The following is a 22,976-nucleotide window of genomic DNA, read 5'->3' on the forward strand; positions in this document are numbered from 1 at the left end:
GATGAGAATATTTGAGGAAACAGAAAATTCACTGAGATTGGAAAGATAAGGTTCACCTTTGAAAGTCAGCTATGTATTAGAAAATCCTCTACTAATAAGTTTATAAAGTTTAAAAATCATCCTTAAGAAACTTGACAGTATTGAGACTGAACACTGAAATTTATCCAATCCTGTAAATTTTCCTCTTTCACTTTTAAGTGATCTTATGCATTCCTAACCATTTTTGATAGAACCAAATGCAAGTTTGTCTTTATACCACCTGCGAAGGAAATTTAAAATATACACGTTTTGATATTTCAGGGTTGTTTTTTTGGCCAAAAACTTTCTGTTGTGCACTAATAAAGCATTTCTCTTTTTCCTTCTTCCTGTTTCCACAATTCCAACAATAAGAGCAGTGTACTTAGAATTTTCTTTTGAGTTAAAATCTTTATCACTTCTGAACAGAAAGCTTTTTACCGCTATGGTTCAGTTAAATTATGAGAGCCAGAGATGACTCTTAATCATAGGTCTTTAATTTGAGAGCCAGTGAGCAGTTTTCCCTTATCATTTAATGGGATTGAACTTCTGATCATACCAGTTTTAATACTGCATGAGACAACTCTTCCTCTTCAGTGTTAGAGGTTTGTGATAAGCAACAGCACACTGACCAACTGACTAAGGAGGAATTGAATCTATTTACTAGAAAGTTGGCTTAGGTTATTTATGGACTACAATACTGTAATTCCCATGAACTATGACTGGACAGCTCTATAAGTACTGAAGATAAGATCAGAAATCAGAGGACAAGAGCTATATGGAAAGTAGAATTGCTATTCAGCTAGTCCATGCTGATGTTTTGCAGTATTAGAAGGACCTCTGAGGGCATTTGGTAATTGTTTTCATATATCTGCCAAATGAATTTCTTCTGTAAGTGTTAATCCTATAAGAACTAGAGAATTGGATTGGGGATTGTATCACTTTTGCTTTGTTGGCAGTGGTTGTATAATGTAAACATGAAGTCCAACTAAGAGTAGGTCTATGCTCACAGATAAAATAATCAATGAAGCATAAGAATAATTCATTATAGGAAGGAAGAGGGAGGGTTGAGATGATCTTTAAGGAATGCCAGTCATGGAGTTTCCATATATTAGGGATTTAATTTTGTTGTGAATCCTGGCAAGGTGTGTAGAGGACAAATTTCAGTTCATTTTGACAGAAAACTTAATTATTATGTTTAAATACTGTGGTACATCCTGTGGCATAAAGATATTTTCTCCAGAAGAACCTGACACGTATGCAGGTAGTTTCAATATTATATGTAAGAGCTATGAAAGAGGTATATAGAAGCTACCATGGCGGCAGAAAATGAGGAGCAGGTAGCTACATTTCAGCATGGTAGGTGTCAGTAAAAGATATCTGGATACATTGATAACTCAGGTAAATCTTGATGCTAGTGAAATAAAGAGGAAAGAGCATATATACAGAGAAAACAGTTCTAGGAGTGCCAACAAAGGAGAAGTAGGCATGATAAATTTAAAGAAACCCCAAGTATTTTGGAAATACTAGAGTAGAAAAGTGTAAGACAGGGAATGGCAGGAGATAAGTTTTCAAAGTCAATTTCAATAGCTTGTGTTAAGATCTACATTAGAGAACCACAGAAGAGTTTTGAACAGGGGAATGATATGCTCATATTTGTATTTTAGAAACATCACTTTGGCAATTCTGTGAAAGGTGGATTGGATGTGGTCAGACCAAAAGTAGGGAGACCAGTTAAGAAGCTTTTTCATAGTCTGGGTGAGATAGAGTGAAAGTCTACACTAAGGAAATTGTAGAGATTCAGAGGAAGGGACAGAAGTAATATTTTGGTGATAACATGCAAATGGTGAATGATGTTATGTTAGATGGTGGTGATAGATGAGATGTCAGCCAAACTAGAAGAACCTATTCAAAGGTGAATTTCTGAATTGGTGGGCATGCAGAGACCTAGATAGGCTAGTTAGCCAATGTATTGAAAGAGTTTCCACCACAGGGATCAATATCCAGAAAAGCTTGTCTGAATAATGCCCAAGGAGAAGCAGTGCTATAGATAACAGTTTAGAGTCCAAGTCATGTAGCAAGAAATGGAAAGTACCAAAGAAGATCAAATGGGGAAAATAGAGACAACTTCTCAAATCTAGAGCAGGGAGGCCTTCTCAGGATAGGACAGTACTAGCAAACATTACTGTTGATCCCAGGTATAAGCTATTATTTTGGTTATAGCAAATAAAGAAAACTTGGTATCAGCTGCTCTTCAGAGCAAGGCAGACTCTTCATGTTCATAAAACACATTTAATTCTGAGAATTCAGTACTAATGATTCCCTTGAGATGAAAAAAGGTGCGTTTATCTGTTTCTTTGGCTGTAGAAATATGTACTTTTCTTTCTTAGTCTTTATTCTACTGTATTGAAATTCCCCAATTACTTTTCTCCTCCTGCTTTAATCTGTAAGCTTTATGAATGCAGAACCTGTGTCTATCCTGTTTCCTAATTGCATCTTTAATATTTATTACAATGTGTGGCTAAATGCACTATATATATATATATATATATATATATATATTTATTTAAAGAATAATTATGTTGGGATTGCATTTACCCTCTTGAGAAACTTCCTCATCTTAAATATCACAGAAGGGTAAATAACAAGCACAATAGATTTCTATAAATATATTAATTCCTAGTTATTCATTTTATTTGATCAGAGCTATAAACTTTAGTATTATAAGGATATGAAATATACTTATGATTTATCTGGGGATTTTCCTGTATTATCCTGTTTGGTATCATCCCAAACGTTCACACTTTTTATATTAATAGGATAATGTATTCTAGTTAATGTCAAGAATTTTTTTTTCTCTTCCTGTTTTTAGAATGTTAAACTGGGATAGCTTTAGGGATCATGCAATTCGATCTTATCATTTTGTAGACAAGAAAACTGAGGCCTAGGAAATTTGAATTTACAGAAGACCAGAAAGGTAATTAGTTACAGAAAAGGGTTTGGAACTTGGGTCTTCAAACTCTGTGCCATTATTTCTCTATATTGGCTGCATAATCTACCTTAAATATAAACATTACAATTATGAATGGTGTCACTTTAGTAATGTTTTAAAAGTCATTGTGGGATATATGTTGGGTATTTTTATAGTAGTTCAGTTACAAACGTCAACTGAGGGAGTGCTGAGTTCCCACCCAGGGGAGCTCTGTCACATTCCCCAATGGAGCAACAGTAATCCCCCAAGTGCAATGGCAAAGATCAACAAGGAAGGATGGTCCAATAATGAGCCCTTGATACTGATGACTATGCTGTGTGCCTGAAATATGAACTAGGCCTAGAGCTGTAATGTGCCTAAGAGTTACCACCTGAGAGCCTTCATGTTGCTCAAATGTGGCCACTCTCTAAGCCAAACTCAGTATGTAAATGCATTACCTTCCCCCCAATATGGGACATAACTCTGGGGGATGAGCCTCCCTGGTGCAGAGGGATTACTGCCAATCACTAACTGGGAAACAACTAGAAAGAGACCTTGAATAAAAGGATCAACTCAGACCAGCAGAATATCTCAGCCTACATGTTGGATCAAGTGTTAAAAACTGTTTTTTGACCTTGAATAAAAGGGGGAAATGGCAAAAACAAATGAGTTTATATGGCTAAGAGTCTTCCAAAAAGAGTCAGGAGCTCATCAGAGGGGTTGTGCTTATGCACACCTCAGCAGGCCCCCAGAAAAAACCAAAGTAGATACAACCCTAGGTACTGGTTCTCCCGAAGGCTACGGAGATCCACAGGGTATATAGTCATGGCAGAAGGATTTGGAGCTCTGTGCATGTCAGAGGGCTCTACTTTGTAATTTGTGCTCCTGAGTGTGATGGAGCTGGACTCATGAGACTTTTCTGCATTTGCCTCTTCTGTCACTTTTACTGAACCTGTGGTTGGTGCTAGAGATGGTCCATACTCAGGAGACTTGAATCTGTGGACTGCACATGTGCCAGCTGGGCCCTGAGCCTCAGCAGAGTGGCGACTCCTACTCTCTGGTTTGTTGGTCTTACCCAGGTCAGCTAACAGGGAGGTGAAGATGGTCAACCACCACACCAGGGAATCAAGAGTGCCTGCAACTGTAAGCAGAGGAAATGCATCCATCATCCATGTGGAATCTAATCCCCATGTTGATCTAGGGGTGGAGAGGACATCACCATCCCAGGGTCCACAGAATGGAGGAATAAAATATGGACTAGAGTGGACTTACTGATATTATACTATAAAACTATTGTGACAAGTAATAGAAATTTTAGCATCGAGGTGGGGAGAGTGGCCACAGTACTTGCTGAAGGCAGGGGAGGGTAGAAGAGATGTGATGTGGGGGCATTTTTGGGATTTTGAGTTGTCCTAAATGATATTGCAGGGTCAGATGCTAAACTTTATATATCCTGCGATAACCCACTGAATGTACTGGGGAAGAGTCCGAACTATAGGGTAAACTATTATCTGTGTGGTGCAGCAGTGCCCCAAGATGTGTTCGCTGAGTGGGATGAGTGTGCCACAATGATGGGGTAGTTTGTTGGTGTGGGAGGAGTGGGGTGAGGGGATGGGGGGTATTTGGGAACCTCTTATGTTTTTTATAATGTAACCTTTTTTGTGATGTACGTATCTTAAAAAAATACAATTTACAAAAGTGATTGGGGTGGGGGAATGGGGGGGTGTTATATGGGAACCTCTTATGTTTTTTTAATGTAACGTTCTAATTTAAAAATAAAAATAAAAGTCATTGTGGGAGAAGTTTTAGGTGTGGTGTATTTAATTCTTGTTGAAGAGTGTGAATAATCATCTAGCATTTCTTCCTCTGCTGTAGAAATGAAAATGCTGTATAAATATTCTAGTATTTTGATTCACTTATTGGGAATATATTTTAGATTGTATACTTAGAGCACATTCAATTTAACTGGAGAAAAGTATTACTTATTTTTAAAATGTCCTGTTATGGAGATGTATTTGCTTGTGATGATATTCAAAACTAAGTAAAAATATGGAGAAAAGATTACTGAAAATAGTCTTGAATTAATTATATATTTTAGGTTGATTTGAATTCAAATTTTGAAGTTATGGTTTAATTTTTGTGTTGGTAGCCTAGCACAATCTAAAATAATGCCATCCTCTATCTTTGGTTATTATATAAATATTTCCTCTCAAAATTGTTCTTAAAGATTGGTAAAGGAAGCATAATCGTCAAACAGCAAAATGAGTTCTGATGTTATTACTAACTCTGTCAGCCAAAGGCTTTTTATTCAAATTTTCTCTTTCTCCCCATCACTCCCCCCCGTTTTTTTTTTTTTTTTTTTGCTTTGACGCACTCCTTAGGGATTTTAGAATATTATGGTCAATCTCAGTAGAAGATTGTTACCTAATTGCAAGGTAAAAAATTGCCTTATTTAGACATTCTTTCTCTACTTTGTTTATTTAGCAATACTTGTTTATATGGTTAAATAATTAACCTATTATATAATCTGTAAAATCTCTTCTGCATGGTTATTAGAAAGGTATTTGGCCTGTGATTAATAGTTTTGTCACTTATTTGTTATTTGGATATCTTAAAGTTATTCCTATGCTATGTTCCAACTTTTCTAAGATATGTAATGACGATGCTCAATGTTTATCTAACACATGCTAATTCTTATAATACATTATTGGTTGATTAAATTTCCATAGGTTAATATATTGTTGGATTAATAATATATTCTGCATAAATATTCAATTCATAGGAAACTCTAAATAAAACCTATTTTTAATTTTGTATGATAATGGAATAAAGACTTCATAGGACTAAGACTAAACTAAATCCATAGTACATATCAAACCCAATTAGTGTTTTAAAGGATTTTATTTTTCTTTCTTCTTTTTGATTTGTTTTGCTTTTACCTAAACCAATAGGATTATTGTTCAGACTGAATAAATTTGTTGTTTCTCCATTACCACCTCTTAGCTATGGTAGTGACCATAGGTAGTGAACAAAGGTTAAACTTTGTTCCTTAACCTTTTTTAACCTTAAAAAAAAGGTTAAAAAAAAAAAAAAAGGATAGGATGTAGTAGGTAGGAAAGCATTGAAGAAAGGGAAATGTGAAATTATTTTCTAAATTTGCAGTTAAATCACTGAGCAAGAACAGATTAAATTAGATAAGTAAAACTGATGACCCTCAGGAACCCATTATATATGACCCTCATGGGTTTTAAAACATTGACTTGGTAGCAGGTATTTTAAAAATCTGGCAATGTGTAATGACAGTATGGTTTTTTTTTTGCCTTTTAATATATAAGAAGAATTGATAATGCTTGGGTTTCATTTTCATGTACTAACAAACAGCTAAGAAGAACCTTGGAACTGACCATATTTGAAGGGGGCATCATTTCTACAGTTTGACAGACTCTCCCGAACACTTCCTAATGAGTTCTAATGTGGAGGAGAAGTGTCATTTGCACTTACTATACTTGCGCTGTTGTTTTTCTTAGAGAAGGTTTCTTGCATCCTTGTTATGGGTCAAAAAGGGTAAAACAAAAGTGGCCTGATTATGTAGCACATTTCAAGAAAAACTAAAGAACTTATTTTCTAAGTCCCTTCTTTTGTTGATGAAATCCATCTGGCACATTTAGCTATTTACATTTGCTTTCTCTGATGTAAGCTAACCAAATTAAATCCTGTAATATCACCGAATAGTGACTTCTTTCTAGAACAGGTTTTCTTCCTGTTAATAAGAGGTTGAAAACTGACTCCTTTTACTCTCTTCTCTAAAATCTCTTTATATAACCTTTAACCAACTGTGAACCTCATACCTTTTATCAATCCGTATTGAATCTGTTACCATTTTATTTTTTTAGGAGGTGCTGGGGCTTAAACTCAGGACCTCATACATGGGAAGCAGGGACTCAACCACTGAACTACATCTGGGAGTGGATGTAGTATTTTTTTTTAAGTGCATTCCTTCAGGTTTATCCTTTTTACCTTTCATTCTGTGCACATATATTTCTTCTATTTATTAAAGGTATTTCTTTTTCTTACTCTGTGTTAAAAGGTGATAATTGCCTCTATCAAATTAATCAATTTAATATTCCAACTTCTAATCATTTCTGAGAATTGTAAATAATACCTGATCTGGGAGCAGTCCTTGGGGATCACTATTCCTTTGGTAGACAGTGATTAAATTATGATGACACTATACTCTCATCTCCAGGAACTTCAATTTTGAACCATAGTCTAAGGGTTATACATTTGTTTCTTATGTAACTTACCCAAATTATGAAATACTGTAGTTTATAGCTAGATCTCAAAAGTTGCTTGGTGAAATAATTTATAAGAACAAAATTGTAGCTTTTCAAAATGCAGCCTGAGAGAGCAGTTGTTTAGGACAGTGCCTAAATAGCATGTAAGTATCAGGGCTGACATATCGACATCCTTCCAGCCATACTTCTTTCTGGCTGTATTTTTATAGTGAAAATCTGACAAAATGATAAAGTTCAAATTCTCATTATTATTATATTCTTAATATAATAAAACATAAGGCACATTATGGATTTTTTATTTTCAAAATATCTCTTACGTGTGTTTTATTACTGAAAAACAGTATGCTGCCTCTATATAAGAATTTAACTGCATCTGTATTTGATTTTCTTTTATATAGGATTCTTACTATATTCTGCATTCTGAACAATGCATTAGGCTGCTGTGTGTGTGCGAGCATACTTGTGCATGTAAAAACACACATATCCAGTCCCTAAGAGCTTTCAATTCAAGATTATTATAAAACCCTATTTTCCTTACAGAATTCTTAAGGCTTTAGTATTATACTAAAGTCTTTAATATGGGCTCTTGGTTCAGATTATTATTATTATTATTTTTTTAAAGATTTATTCATTTCTCTCCCCTTCCCCCCCACCCTGGTTGTCTGCTCTCTGCGTCTATTTGCTGCATCTTCTTTTGTCCGCTTCTGTTGTTGTCAGCGGCACGGGAATCTGTGTTTCCTTTTGCTGTGTCATCTTGTGTCATTTCTCCTTGTGGGCAGCGCCATTCTTAGGCAGGCTGCACTTTCTTTGGCGCTGAGCGGCTCTCCATACGGGGCGCACTCCTTGCGCGTGGGGCTCCCCTACACAGGGGACACCCCAGCGTGGTACGGCACTCCTTGCACTTATCAGCACTGCGCATGGGCCAGCTCCACACTGGTCAAGGAGGCCCGGGGTATGAACCGTGGACCTCCCATGTGGTAGACGGACACCCTAACCGCTGTACTAAGTCCGCTTCCCCAGATTATGGTTTTAATATAGAAGCAGGCAGCGACAGCAAAGTCTTTTATTTTGCCAACTTAATATCAATTAATGAATAAAAGACTTAAGGAATAATGCTTTAGAATAATGTTTGGGCTGATCAAAATAAAAAATCACCACTGAGATTGTTTGAGAAAATGTTATTATATAATGCATTGAATACTTTCTCATTTTAAAGACTTGAAAAATATAGATGTTTAGAGAATAGTTAAATCAACTTTAAAAAAAATTTTTCGAGCACACACATATATATGTACCCTAAAATTTCCCTATTAACATTGAAATAAGTAATTTAGTAGAATTAATTACGTTCACAACGTTGTGCTACAATCAACACCATCCATAACTGAAACTTTTCTGTATCACTCCAATCAGAAACTCCATACCATTTAAGCATAACTCCCCATTCTTACCTCAACCCCAGCCCCGGTAACCTGTATTGTAGTTTCCAATGCTATGAATTTACTTATTCTAATTAATATCAATGAGTTCATACAGAATTTGTCCTTTGTATCTGGTTTGTTTTACTCAATATGATGTTTTCAGGGTTCATCCATGTTGCCACTTGTATCAGAACTTCATTCCTTTTCATGGTTGAATAATATTCCATTGTATGTAAATACCACATTTTGTTTATCCATTCATCTGTTGATGTGCACTTGGGTTGCTTCTATTTTTTGGCATTTGTGAATAAGGCCACTATAAACATTAGTGTGCCAGTATCTGTTCCAGTCCCTCCTTTCAATTTATTGGGGTATATACTTAGAAGTGAGATTGTTGGGTCATATGGTAATTTTATACTTTACTTTCTTAAGAACTGCCAAACTGATTTACACAGCAGCTGCACATTTTAACATGAAGGAGGGTTCCTAATTTTCCACATCCTCTCCAAACCTTGTTTTCTCTTTTTGTAATAGTAGCCATTCCAAAGGGTATTAAATGGTATCTAATCATGGCTTTAATTTGCATTTCCCTAATGGCTAATGATGTTGAACATCTTTTCATGTACTTTTTAGCCTTTGCATATCTTCTTCTGAGAAATCTATTTAAATACATTGTTCATTTTTTTTATTGGATTGTCTTTTTGTTGTAATATATTGAGGATATTAAACCCTTATTCTATATGTGGTTTCCAAATATTTTCTCCCATTGTGTAGGTTGTGCTTTTACTTTCATGATAAAGTCCTTTGATGCATGAAAGTTAAATTTCTATAACATCCCATTTATCTTTTTTTTTTTTTTTTTCGTGTAAAGTATAAGAAACCATTGCCTAACAGAGCATCCTGAAGATGCTTCCCTATGATTTCTTCTTGGAATTTTATAGTTCCAAGAACTATAAAACTATAGTTCAGAATTTTTGTTAGGAGGTTTTTGATTGCTCTCTTTGTTATTTGTCTTTTGAGATCTGTTTTCTCTTGAGTCAGTGTAGGTAGTTTTGTATGTTTATAGGAATTTGTCCATTTCATCGAGGTTACCTATTATGTTGGCATACAGTTGTACGTATTATCTGCTTATAATCTTTTGTATTTATGTGGTATTGGTAATAATGTCCCTCCTTTCATTTTTGATTTTCTTTATTTGCATCCTGTCCATTTTTCTTTCTTGGTCTAGCTAAAGTTTTGTTGACTTTATCGATCTTTTCAAAGAAACAACTTTTGGTTTTGATGATCCTCTGGTTTCTTAATTTAATTTAATTTTCTATTTCATTTATCCACTCTAATCTATAGTCTTTCTTTCTGCTTTCTTTGACTTTAGTTTGCACTTTTTTCTGTATATCCCCAGTTCTGAGATTATGCCTCTGACTTGAGATAGTCTTTTTAAATATAAGCATTTACAGCTTATATTAATTTACAGCTGTAAGTTTCACCCTCCACACTGCTTTTGCTACATCCCATAAGTTTTGGTATGATGCATTTTTGTTTTCATTTGCCTCATGATATTTCCTAATATCCTTGTGATTTCCTTTTCGACTCATTGGTGGTTTGAGTGTATTGTTTAATTTCCACGTTTGTGCAATTTTCCAGTTTTCCATCTGTTATTGATCTATAACTTTATTCCATTGTTGTCAGAGAAGATACACTGTATTATTTTAATGTTTTTAAACTTTTGAGACTTCCTTTTGTAATCTAATGTATGGTCTATCCTGTAGAACGGTCCACATGCATAAGAGATGAATGCATATTCTGTTGCTGTGTATTAGGTGAAGGTTTTATAGATGTCTGTTAAGTCTTATTGCTTAATAGTATCGTTCATGTCTTCTCTTTCATTATTTATATTCTGTCCAAATGTTCTATTTGTTATTGAAAGTGGTGTTGGTGTATTGTAGTCTCCTATTAATTTAGAACTGTCTTTTTATTCTTTTAATTCTATCTTTATTTGCTTCATATGTTTTGAGGCTCTGCCTTTAGGTGCATATACATTTACAATTATTATGTCTTGTTTAAATGACCCCTTTATCAGTATATAGTGATCCTTGTCTCATAACAATATTTGACTTAAAGTTTATTTTGTCTGATATTGTAGCTATTCCAGATCTCTTTTGGTTACTACTTACATGATATACTTTTCCCATCCTTATACTTTCAACTTACTTGTGTCTTTAAATTTAAAGTGAGTCTCTTATAAACAACATATATTTGGGTCATACTTTCTTACACATTTTGCCAATCTCTGCCTTTTTACTAGAAACCTTTATTTAGTTATATTTAATACAACTGTTGATGGTACAGGACTTTCTTCTGTCATCTTGCTATTTGATCTCTATAAATCTTATTCCATTTTTGTCCCTGAATTCTTCTTTTAATACCTACTTTCATTTTTATTTGATTTTCTTTGTAGTATACCATTTTGGGTCCCTTCTTATTTCTTTCTGTATGTATTTTTCAAATATTTTCTTTGTGGTTTCCAGAGAGCTTAAATTTATTATCCTATAGCAATCATATTTGATTTGACAACAACTTCAATAACATAGGCATACACCTTTCTTATATATCTCCATCTTCCCACCTTTTTGTTTTACTCACTACAAATTATATCTTTATACATGTATGTTCCGAATCATAGATTTATCATTACTTTTTATACGTTTGTATTTAAGAACCTATAAGAACTAAAAAGTAGAGTTCTATACCAAAAAATCCAATATTACATTAATAGTATTTATAGTTACATGTATGGTTAACTTTACCCAAAGTCTTCAATTCTTTGTGCCTCTTCAATCCCTTATTTTTGTCCTTTCCTTTCAGTGCAAAGAACTCCCTTTGGTATTGTTAGTAGGGCAGGCCTAGGTTCAAAGTCCTTCAGCTTTTGTTTATCTGGGAATGTCTTAATATGTTTCCCATTTTTGGAAGACAGCCTTGTTGGGTATAAAATTCTTAATTGGCAATTGGTCTTGGGCTTGGGCTTGCTTGTGGCCTTAGGAACCCCCCAGTTGACAGGAATTTGAATGTCCCTTGTACTTCCTGTGAAATTGACTGTACACCCCCCACTGCTATTCTATTGTTTTTTATAAAGTACATAAACTTTTGCCTTAAGCTGCTTGCCTTAATTGTTTCTTATACTTCTTTAGCTGTCAACAAGTTGCCTCTCCTTGTGGGACAGATTTTTGGAGGTTAAGCCATAGAAGGGTTTCCTGGTTTAGTCCTTTATGTTACCACTTCATAGATTGATACTGACATAGGGTTTACTCTGTTCCCTTTTGAAAAGTGCCAGGAACGTAAAATGGTAGTGCAGACTGGTTCCACACTGTGTTGGGGTGATGGTAGAGGAGGTGCTGGCAAAAGTGCCATGAGCTTCTCCTACCATTTTTTTTTTTATATTTTCTTTTTTTTTTTGTCTTTGTTTTTTAATATTCAAAAAATATGAGATCCCTATATACCCCTCACCTCCCTCACCCCACTCCTCCCCCCATAACAACAATCTCCTCCATCATCATGAGACATTCATTGCATTTGGTGAATACATCTTAGAGCACCACTGCACCTCATGGTCAATGGTCCACCTCATAGCCCACACTCTCCCACAGTCCACCCACTGGGCCATGGGAGGACATACAATGTCCAGTAACTGTCCCTGCAGCACCACCCGGGACAATTCCAAGTCCTAAAAATGCTCCCACATCTCATCTCTTCCTCCCACTCCCTATCCCCAGCAGCCACCATGGCCACTTTCTCCACACCCATGCCACATTTTCTTTGATTACTAATCACAATAGTTCATGAACAGAATATCAGTAAGTCCACTCTAATCCATACTCTATTCCTCCATCCTGTGAACCTTGGAATGGTTGTGTCCTCTCCACATCTATATCAAGAGGGGGCTTAGATTCCACATGGATGCTGGATACAATTCTCCTACTTTCAGTTGTAGGCACTCTTTGCTCCCCGGTGTGGTGGTTGACTGCGGCGGCTTGCTCGGTTGGTGGCGGTGGGGTCTGGCTGCGGACGAGGGGTTGGTCCAGCTTTGGACGAGGGGTCGGTCCGGCTTGGGACGAGGGGTCGGTCCGGCAGCAGACGAGGGGTCGGTCTCACAGGGGTTGCGCGGTTCGGCTGACGGGGTCGCCCGGCGAAGCCGGCGACGAAGGGGTCGCCTGGAGAAGCAGGCGACGAACTGGGGACAAGGGAGGCCAGGCCCTTGTCGGGGGCTCTCAGGACTGGAGGGCGCACGGCAGAAGAACTACCGCGGAGACGAGGTAAACACGCAGGTCCAACTTTATTGAGGAAGTGGCTACAGTTTTATAGGGGCTGGGGAAGGCTGATTGGTCGAAGTTTATGCCATGTTCTGATTGGTTGCCGCAAGCAGTTACTGGGGAGAAAGGTCGGTGGGAGGAACTGGAAGGGGGAGGGGTGGTGGTTAGGGATTGGCTGTTGCTGTTGCTGGGGGAAGTGGCAGGGTTTAGGGATTGGTGGCTGCTGTTGCTGGGGTAGAGGGCAGACTTGAGTTTCCCGCCTTGTGCCTGGCTGTTGCTGCTGTCAGGGGCGGGAAAAAGGCAGACTGGAATTTTCCGCCCTGCGCCTGCGCAGGGAGAAAGAAGAAGAAGGGTGTTGCCTCATAAGGCATCGTGTGGCGCTATCCAGGAGGAGGGGCGGCCGTGGAAGCATGGCTGCCGAGAAGGGGAGACCCGAGGGCACTCTGCGCCCATGCCAAGCTCCCTTCAGGGGTGGCGGTGAGTCCGACCAGCCACCCTATTATGGGGGCAGCGGCTTGGAATTAGGCCTACTGCGGCTGCTCCCCCGCCAGGCCAGCAAACCACACTTCAGCCCGAGGGGTGACCGCAGTTGACCTTCTTCACCTCCATGGTAGCTGTGTGGGGTAAGTCCAATAAACCAAAGTGTAGGAGCTGAAGTCTGTTGAGGCTCAGGGCCTGGCTATCACATGGTCAGTCCAGAGATTCAGGTCCCCTGGGTATACATTAAATCCCAGCACCAACTACAGTTCTGGTAAAAGTAACAGGAGAGGCCTGTGAACAAAGATTACATCTGAGTCCAACTCCACCACACAGAAACACAAACTCCAAAGTAGGGCCAACTGACGTGGCACTGAACTCCATCTGCCATGAGCATAGAACCTATGGGTCTCTGTAGCCCTCAGAAGAACCAATACCTGGGGTTGTATCTACTTTAGCTGTCTCTGGGACTCTGCTGAGGCGTGCATAAGGGCAATCCCTCTGATAACCTCCCGGCTCTTTTTGGAGACTTATAGCCATGTAAACTCATACGTTTTCTTGATTTGGCACTCACCCAGTTACTGCAACTCTTTTGTGATTTTTTAAGGAAGGTGGCTCTGCCAGTTTTTTCTAGTTGTTCAAAGATTCTGTGGGAGAACAGCATCCTGGAGCATCCTATACCTCCATCTTGGTGAACTTTGAATATCTATCATCCTCTCCCTTTGTCTCTCTGCTTAGCAGTTTTAGCCACTATATTCAGTTTGGTGTGCATATTTCCAGTCTTATTATGGTTTGATGGACTCACCTACAGTCAATTTTACCCAATACCTGAATTTCTTTATTGCTAAATATAGCTGTCCTTTCTTTTTGGCAGTCTTTGTCATTGAACATTTCCATCTTCTTGCAGTACTTCTTTTTATTGGGTTCAATCACCCCAGACTCTTGGTTTTCCTTTTACCTTTCCAACCACCTCTCAGCTTTATTATCAAGTTCCTCTTTTTTCCATCTGTTTTAAAACCATTTTCTCCTCTCTTTTATAGAAATTCTCCTTCCGTTCTCTTATCTGTTTCTAAGACTTTAACTTCCTCTTCTTCAGTGCAGGCAATGTTTGAAAGCTGGTATATATGGAGATCCCCCTGTTTAGGGGCTATATCTCAGTTCTACTCCATTATAGGCTCAACTATCTACAACCTCTTTTAACATACTCTGCCATGTATTGGGTAGTTCCTAGCCTTTTGGAGGCCTAGACCTTTCTAACAGATGACTGCTGTTCAGGGAGTCTGTCTCTTAGCTTAGCCTAATTTCCCATTCTAGTCCACTCCTTCTCTTATTTTGCTTCTTATCAAGGTACATACTTTTTAGGAGGGTGGTCTCACTTGGGAAAGTCATGAGTCCTGACTGATATGCTGTGCTACTGTAAGTGTCCTTTCCCAACCTTGCTTTAAATATCTAAATATTAAAGATAGGCGAGGTTAGATTTTGTGAGAAAGAAAATTGCCTGGTTTAGCCTTCCTAGTCTCTTAATGGTGGGCAGCTGCTGAGTTTTCCCCAAGGGCATTGGGGAATGCATATTTTGGCACCATAACTGAGAATTTACTCTCATATTTTTAGTCTTTGGAAATAAAATTCCCTTTTATAATAAGTCTATAGTTCTATTTTGGGACATTTTGATTTTCAAATGCCTGTACTGTAATGTTTTCTATATCAAATCAGGGGACTACCTGTATTGCAACTTGAAATTTAGTAAGCCAAATGCTTCTGCATTTGTGCCTTCCAAAGATGATAGAGTACACCAAATGTTTTTCTCAAAGTCCAAGAATCTTGCGCCTTAATTTCTGTACCAACTTTTAACTGATCATACCAGTATGAAAATTAAAGCATAATGTATATTAATTTTTAAATTTTCCTTAAATTTGTTAGTTATTATCTACATTTAGTAATATTACCCATGACATTATTTCATTTTGTCCTCTGCTAGGAAATGTACTGGTTTTTGTTTTTTTCATGTTTAAGTTAGATATAAATGCCTTTATTTTTTAGACTAAACTTCAGTGGCTCTGTGAGGAACTGAAAGAGAGAGAAAACAGAGAGAAAAATCTACGGCACCAGCTAATGCTGTGCAGACAACAACTCAAGGATCTCACTGACAGCAAAGAATCTGAGCTCCAGTATCTCTTTGAACAGATAGAAAGGCAGGAACAACTTCTAGAAGAAATACACCAGGAGAAGAGAGGTGTGTTAGCTGCTCTTATCTTTATTTTTCTTTGTTTATGTTCATGGTATCCTAGAGTTAGAAAAAAACTTAAAGGCATCCTCTATCTATTTCTACTGCTTCTAGTTTGGCCTTATTCAAAACAGTCCCCTTTCCTTATCTCTTTTCTCCTTGTCTATCTTCATATCTGGGTCTAGAAGAGAAAAATGTTCTGCTCTGAGAGGTCTGTATTATGATGAAACTATTTGGAGTTTTTCCCCCAGCTACTGAGTTTTTCTTGTGTGCATAATACTTGTATCTACTAGCTATTTGCAGGTGTTAATTTGGTAAGGCAAGTTTGTTCTCCTTTTTCAAAATGCCAGAATGTACATTTTACTTCCATATATTCAGTCAGCATATATTTATTTTACGCCTATTTTGTGTTAGACACTGTTCTTCTAATTGCAGGGGATATATCAGTGAATAAAACAAAATAAATCCTAACTTGTTTAATTTACATTATATGAGGGGAGGGCAGAAAATAAATGTAATAAATAGGTGAATAATATATGAAAAATTTGTAAGCACTCTCGAGAAAGCAATAGAGTAAGGTAAGGAGAGTTTTGGAGAATGGGGTCAGGCTTTAATATGTCTATTAAGTAGCCAATACCTAAGTTTAAAAGGTGGTCAAGAGATATGGAAACTGTTCTTCTGTTTTGTAAATCTAGGAGTGCATAATGGCAGGAAGAAAACCAGCAATTATGTACGGGAATCCTATGTGTAGCTTAGGTTGTGTTGGTCTTAGTCTACTGCTTTATTGGTGGACTTTATAAACTTAATAATAATAAGAAGACTTAAAATAGTGTACAATTAAGAAAAACTTAACATTAACATAGGATAATACTTTTTAAAATAAGTTTTATGTTTTTCCTACTAGCAGTCAGGATTATTTGTGCATATATCACTTAGAAATTGTTTATTACTGTAATGTTGTGATTCTCAATTTTTTGGTATTGTGACTGCTTTACATTCTTTACATTTTTGAGATCCCCAAAGAGCATTTGTTATTGTGGTTTTATATATCAGTATTTACCATATTAAAAATTAAAACAGAATTTAAAAATATTTTTACCTTTAAAATAACAATTATGTTTATACTGCATGTTAAATGCTATACATTAAAAGCTAAGTATGTATTACATGTTAACACCAAAAGCATTTTAATGAAAATTATATTTTTCCAAAGAAAAAAGAATTAGAAGAGTGTCATTGTTTTACATTGCAAATCTCTGATCATTAGATTACAAGTGAAGAGCTGGATTCTCATTTTTGCTTCTTCATTTATTTATTGTGTTATTACATGTCTTTCTCTTTCTGGAAAAACTGTACACTTATGAGAGATTGATAGCAAAAAGGACAAATAATATATTAGTATTATTATTAATGGGTCTTGGAGACCCCTGGAGATTTCCCCAGACCACACTCTGAGAATTGCTGCTGTAGTGCAATTAAGACATGTAAATGGTGCAAGTGGTGAAAGTTAGAGGATTCCCTTGTATTTTTTTTTTTAATGGATGGACAATATCACATAATTATAGCATTTATAGATAAAGTACTTTATGGTCTCTATACATGTTATAGACTGTTCACTAATTAGCATTCAGTGGCAACACAGTTGTATTTTCAGTAAATGTTATTCCATATTGTCACCTTGCAAATAATTTCTTTGTATAAGCAATTAATGCACTACTCCTATGTATGAGAAATAATACAATATAAATAGATAAAAGTTGTAAATAGGGATAAATCCAAAAGAACCAAATATTTGTGTACTTAGATATTTATATTCAAATGCCCAGCTTTTTCATAAATGCTTTAGAAGGTAAGTCTATAATGCCTGTACTTCTCAGTGTGTTTGCTTTTACTTTGCATTTTGAATGTAATAAATATATATTGATTGCTTTGTATCTATAGAGCATTTGAATTTCTTTATAAAATTTTTAATTAGCTTATCATTTTTTAAAAGAAACCTGTTAGAGTTTTATTAGGATTCCTTTTAATCTGCAGATAAATTTAAGGAGAATGGACATCTTAATATTTACTGTTCCAATCCATAACCTCTGATGTATCTATATACTTATTTAGATCTTCTTTAATGTTTCTCATCATTGTTTGATAGTTTTCAACAGGTCTAGCATATCTTTTAAGTTTAGTTCTAATGCTTGTGATTTATCATGCTATATTAAATGGTATCTTTATTTCAATTTCCAACTGTTCATTTCTAGTAAATGGAAATATACATGATTTTCATATATTGACTTTTTATTCTGCAACTTTGCTAAGCTCATTGGTTAGTTTTAATAGTTAGGAGTCTATTTTAGTAGTCCCCATAAAAAGAAAAAAGGGACTGAAAAAGTGAGTTGGTAGTGGAATTAGAAAAAAAGGCAGCTAACACAAAAATTATTGTGGAAGACTTAGCACAAGCCTGGACAGAGCAGGTGAGTAAGAGGGAGAACTCACAGGTATTCTAAGGTTCCTAGTTTTACCATGAAGAGAAATAGGAATGTCAGAGAGTAGTGGCTGAATTGGTGGGAAAAAAAGGGATTTTGTTTTTTTACCTATTTCTTAAAATCTTCAAAGAAAAATAAGTCTAGTGAAGTCCCAAACTTTTATAACAGAGAAATGATGTGGTAATCTCTTGCCTTATGTGTGTACAACATTGTACTGTATGCTATGGGGAATTCAGAAGTGATGAGGACTTTTTATCTGCTACCAAGCAAATGATGTTCAATTGGAAACTTATAAACATGTTTATTAGGAAGCAATATCAAGTAAGTAAGTACTTTACTAGAATTATAAGCAAAGTTCTTAGTAAAAAAAGAGTTTTGATTACCTCCGTTGAAGTTCTTACAGGAAGTTTTTTGTTTATTTGTTTTTTAAATCAGACATATCATTTGATTTGGATCTTGAAGAATGAAGTAGATTTCAGTAAGAAAGAGAGAAGGAAGAGAGATTCTCTGCAGAATTTACCTCCATAGTGATCTCTTCTTGCAAACTTTAGCATTTGTTTACAAAGCTACACATAAGAGAGATTAAGGCCAACAAAACTGATTATTAAGTTTAGATATTTCCGAAGTATCATCATAATTGTTGAGAAATTTATATTTTATTCCCTTCACAATCTTAGGAACATTTGTTTAATAGAATGAGGTTTTCTTTAGCAGTGGATATGGCTCAGGTAAGAATTCAGAGGCTAGCTTAGAAAGGTCTTAATTCCCCCTTAATGAGTTCTGGGAAAGCACAAGATTGAGAAATGTATTATGTAGCCAGTAGAATGAAGGCTTCATAAAGGCAGGGGTTTATTTATTTTTCTATCTATCTGTCTATTTATGTTTTGTTCTATGCTCTAGCCTCATTGCCTAGAAATTACCTGGCACACAGTAGCCATGTCAAATATTTGTTGTATAAGTGAATGAATGAAGTAATTTTAAAGGAGTGTCATACTTAATAGGGAAGCCTTAAATATATTGTTTACTGAAAAATTCGCTGTCTAAAAAAGGAAGCGTAATTTCTCCCAAAAGTTTAGATTTTCCTAGATTTAGAATGACAATAGATGTTCTCTGGCTATCTTTGGCCTAAATTTCTTTCTTCCCTTTTTAAGTTTTCTTGGGTTCTTATGAACTATACATAACCAAAAGATAAATCTGCAAATATTTGGCAGAAGTTGATTAAGTAATTTCACTGGAGTGGTTTACATTTTGTTTATGACACACTGGGATTAGATAACTATATTTGTCTTTCACACAATTTCAGTTCTATATTGTATTTTACAGTAGCATTATTTAAACCATTTACATTTTATTTGTTTCATAATAACTCTCTAAGAGCTTCTTGATTCATTTAGGGACACTATAATATTTTTAGTAGTGATTCTACCAACATTTTATATTATGATTTGAGTTAGCTTTTAGGTTTCATGTGAAAAAAATTCAAAATATCTGCATACCAAAAAACTGAAAATAGTAAAGTAACTTGGATGGTTCAAATACTCTGTCTACGATTTATCCTTAAGAGTAGCATGAATATAATTTTTAGAATAGTATTTTCTATTTGATATTGATTATAAAGCTCTTGAATAAAATTATATGTGCCAAACAGAAGAACCAGAAATGAGAGAGCTGAGCAGTTGAAAGAAAGGTTAATTAGTCTTGCAAGATCCCAGAAAATAAAGAGTATATTGGGTCAAAAGTAAAAATGGAGAAATGAATCCTAGAATGAATAAGGGCAGAAGAATCAGGGCATTTCTTTTTCTTCTAGGATGCCTTCAGCACTTTATATAGTACTATTTTTGGCATTTTCATTTATCACAATAATTTTTAGGGTGATTTCCTAATTCTGACTGTAGATGTCTAAACATTTGTGATTGGGTCTAATTACCTGTTCTTGTGTATTTTCAATTATTGTTTGAAGAAAAGGATAGAAAGAACAAATGGTAGTCCTGAATTTTCCATATAAGGTTTTTGAGAGACCTGTTTTAATGAGGCCTTGGGGATGTTAATCCAGATTGTAGAATATTTTCATGGTTATATTCTTTACAAACTGTTCCCAAATGATAATACTTGTCACCTGATAGGTCCCCAAGGCATAGTGCCAGCTTAGCAATGAATGAATCTTATATTGTAGACTCATTATTTTGGCCTTATAGGGTGGCAGTGATAAGAGTATTTTGACTAACAACAGAGATATGACTCCTTTTTCCCACAATGTTGTGCTGTCCAAGGTGTTGACTGTGAAAAACACTCTATATTCCCAAAGATTGTCATCTACCTGGTTTACTATTATCTACCATGGTGATCTCAAAATTTTCAGGATTTTTTCATTCTATTTCATTGTTCCTAGTATTCTGAGAATTTCCTTTAAGCTTATTTCTCTATTTTTCCTTACTCTTCCTCTGCATCTTCATGTCATTTCTGCAGTTGACAGTGGATGGCTGAGTAGAGGATATATTCTTAAAATTTAAAATAAGGGAGGACCTTGTGAAATCAGAGGCATCTCTCCGTATGGGTTAGACGTGGGGAGATTGTATCATTTTGTTTGTAAATTATTTATTTATTGGCTTAATTTTCTAGCCACCTACCCATTCACTTATTACTTATTCATTCACCACATGTTTTCAAGCAGGTTTGTCTCATTGAAAGACTATTTGACATTCATGGCATTTACAAAAAACTAGCCATTGTTGGTCAGTCCAATAACAAGGGGAATAACTTTTTCTATTGCTTATTGCAGTGTAATATTTAGACATCCTGAAATAATTTAAGGAGTGATCTCTAAATGTAATATAATTTATTTATTTGTTTTTGGTTAATTTTTAAAGTTCTGCTTAGCACTTTATTTTTACATTGTCACCAACTTGGTCAGAAATTCAGTGATGTTGACCATTAGAGATAATGAAAGATTATTTCAATTTATGAGTTAACATTGTTTAAACTCATTAAACTATTGTTTTGTTTAAAATGAAATTACCCCTTTTATTTTCAGGCTTTTAATGTGATTGCTTTTAGTATAACCAATTGAGAAACAATAGTTTTTAAAATTATAGCCACTATTAGAGTCAAATCAAAACTTTGTTTTATCTTTTATTCTTAGTCTGTTTTTGCTTATGTATGCTCATAAATAATTTTGTTTCTCATGTGTTTTGTGTTATAATTTGAAATTCAGGCCAGTTCAACAGGCACTGAAATTAAACACCACTGATTGAATGTTCCTGGGGCCAGAATTAGATGACTTAATGATATGCCTAGAGCTCCTGATACAGAGATATGTGCAGGTGTCAACTTCAATCGAATGTGTAATCAGCCTTCATGATGTTAGAGAATAAATGAACAAGAGAAAGTCATGGGTATTTATTCCTTAGTTAATTCTCGATATCTCCATCCCATACCACTTATCCCTTACTCCTATTTGACAGACCTAATGCTCATACTAGTTCTATTTGCTAAACTTAATTATAGAGACAAATATTTTACTCAGTTGGCAATGGACCAATATTGATTGCATGGGACAGTTAAATATTTAATGTTTGTATTTTTCCTCTTCAAAAATATTGTGTGTGTGTTTAGTTTAAGACTATATTCTGATGGAAAATTCAGAGGTATTAACTACATAATGTGAATAAATTCTTAGATTTTTCTTGGCCCATCATTTTATAGGTTATCTGTGTGATTTTTTGCTGTTTCATAGTTCATCAAAGTTGGTCTACTTGAAATTGAATCATAAGCAATCTCAGGGAGAAAAATAAGACAAAGTTTCATGTGCTGCAATAGATTTATTGTGAATTTTTAGGTCAGTGAGTAGCTTTCATTGAATTCAAAGCATATCTTTGCTGTGTTTGGGTTCCTTAATTCTTTATATCAGAAATACCTTAAAACATTTGTAGAAGGAAAATCTTTGCATTTTGGTTCTTTATGAGAAATGAATTCTTGGCAAAGGGTTTCTTCTATTTTTTTCCTTGTATATCATAATGAATACCATTCAGCATTCATCCTTACTATTTTATTGCTTACTTAGTAGTTACCAATTGTGGTAGGCAGAATAATGGTGCCCCAGAATGTCCACTTCCTAATCCCTGGACCCTGTGAATATATTACCTTACATGGCAAAAGGATTTTAAAGATATGATTAAGTTAAGGGCCTTGAGATAAAGAGATTTCCTTAGATTATCCAGGTTGGCCCCAGATATTCATAAGCATACATAAAAGTGAAAGTGGGAAGCAGAAAAGAATGGCAGAGTGATATGATGTGAGGACTCAACTCACTTATGCTGGCTTTGAAGACGGAGGAAGCTGCCACAAGCCAAGGACTGAGGACATCTTTCTTAGCTGAAAAAGCAAAGAAAGTGATTCTCCCCTAGAATCTCCAGAAAGGAATACATCTTGATTTTAGCTCTGTGAGAATCATGTCAGACTTCTAACCTATAGAACTGTGACATAACAGATTGGCATTGGTTTAAGACACTGTAGCAGTTTGGCATTATTTATGAATTCCAAAAATAGATATTGGACTTTTTTTTTTTTAAATTGGTGTGTTCCTCTGTACATTAGATTGTATTAGATTCAGAAATTTCACTTTTACTTGATTAAATAATGATTAAGGCTTTGATTGGGCCATGTCAGTAGGACCTCTCCACAAAGAAGGGAGGTTAGAATTTTGAGCTGTAGCCTCAGGAAGTAAACACATGGGAGAAGAACACAGAGAAACAGCTTTGTGAGGAAAGAGAGACGACTCCATGAGACACAGCAG

At 35.6% G+C, this 22,976-nt stretch overlaps 1 protein-coding gene across 9 annotated transcripts in view; it reads left to right on the forward strand.

Annotated features, from left to right (window-relative positions):
• Nucleotides 1-22,976, forward strand: part of CEP128 (centrosomal protein 128) — a 478,155-nt gene that overhangs the window by 231,714 nt on the left and 223,465 nt on the right. For all 9 annotated transcript variants that reach the window (XM_058292841.2, XM_058292852.2, XM_058292854.2 and 6 more), the window contains one exon: nucleotides 15,524-15,716. In XM_058292841.2, coding sequence (XP_058148824.1) covers nucleotides 15,524-15,716 — 193 coding nt within the window. The remainder of the gene's footprint in view (nucleotides 1-15,523; nucleotides 15,717-22,976) is intronic.

This window comes from Dasypus novemcinctus, chromosome 3, assembly GCF_030445035.2.
Source record: "Dasypus novemcinctus isolate mDasNov1 chromosome 3, mDasNov1.1.hap2, whole genome shotgun sequence".
NCBI lineage: Eukaryota > Metazoa > Chordata > Mammalia > Cingulata > Dasypodidae > Dasypus > Dasypus novemcinctus.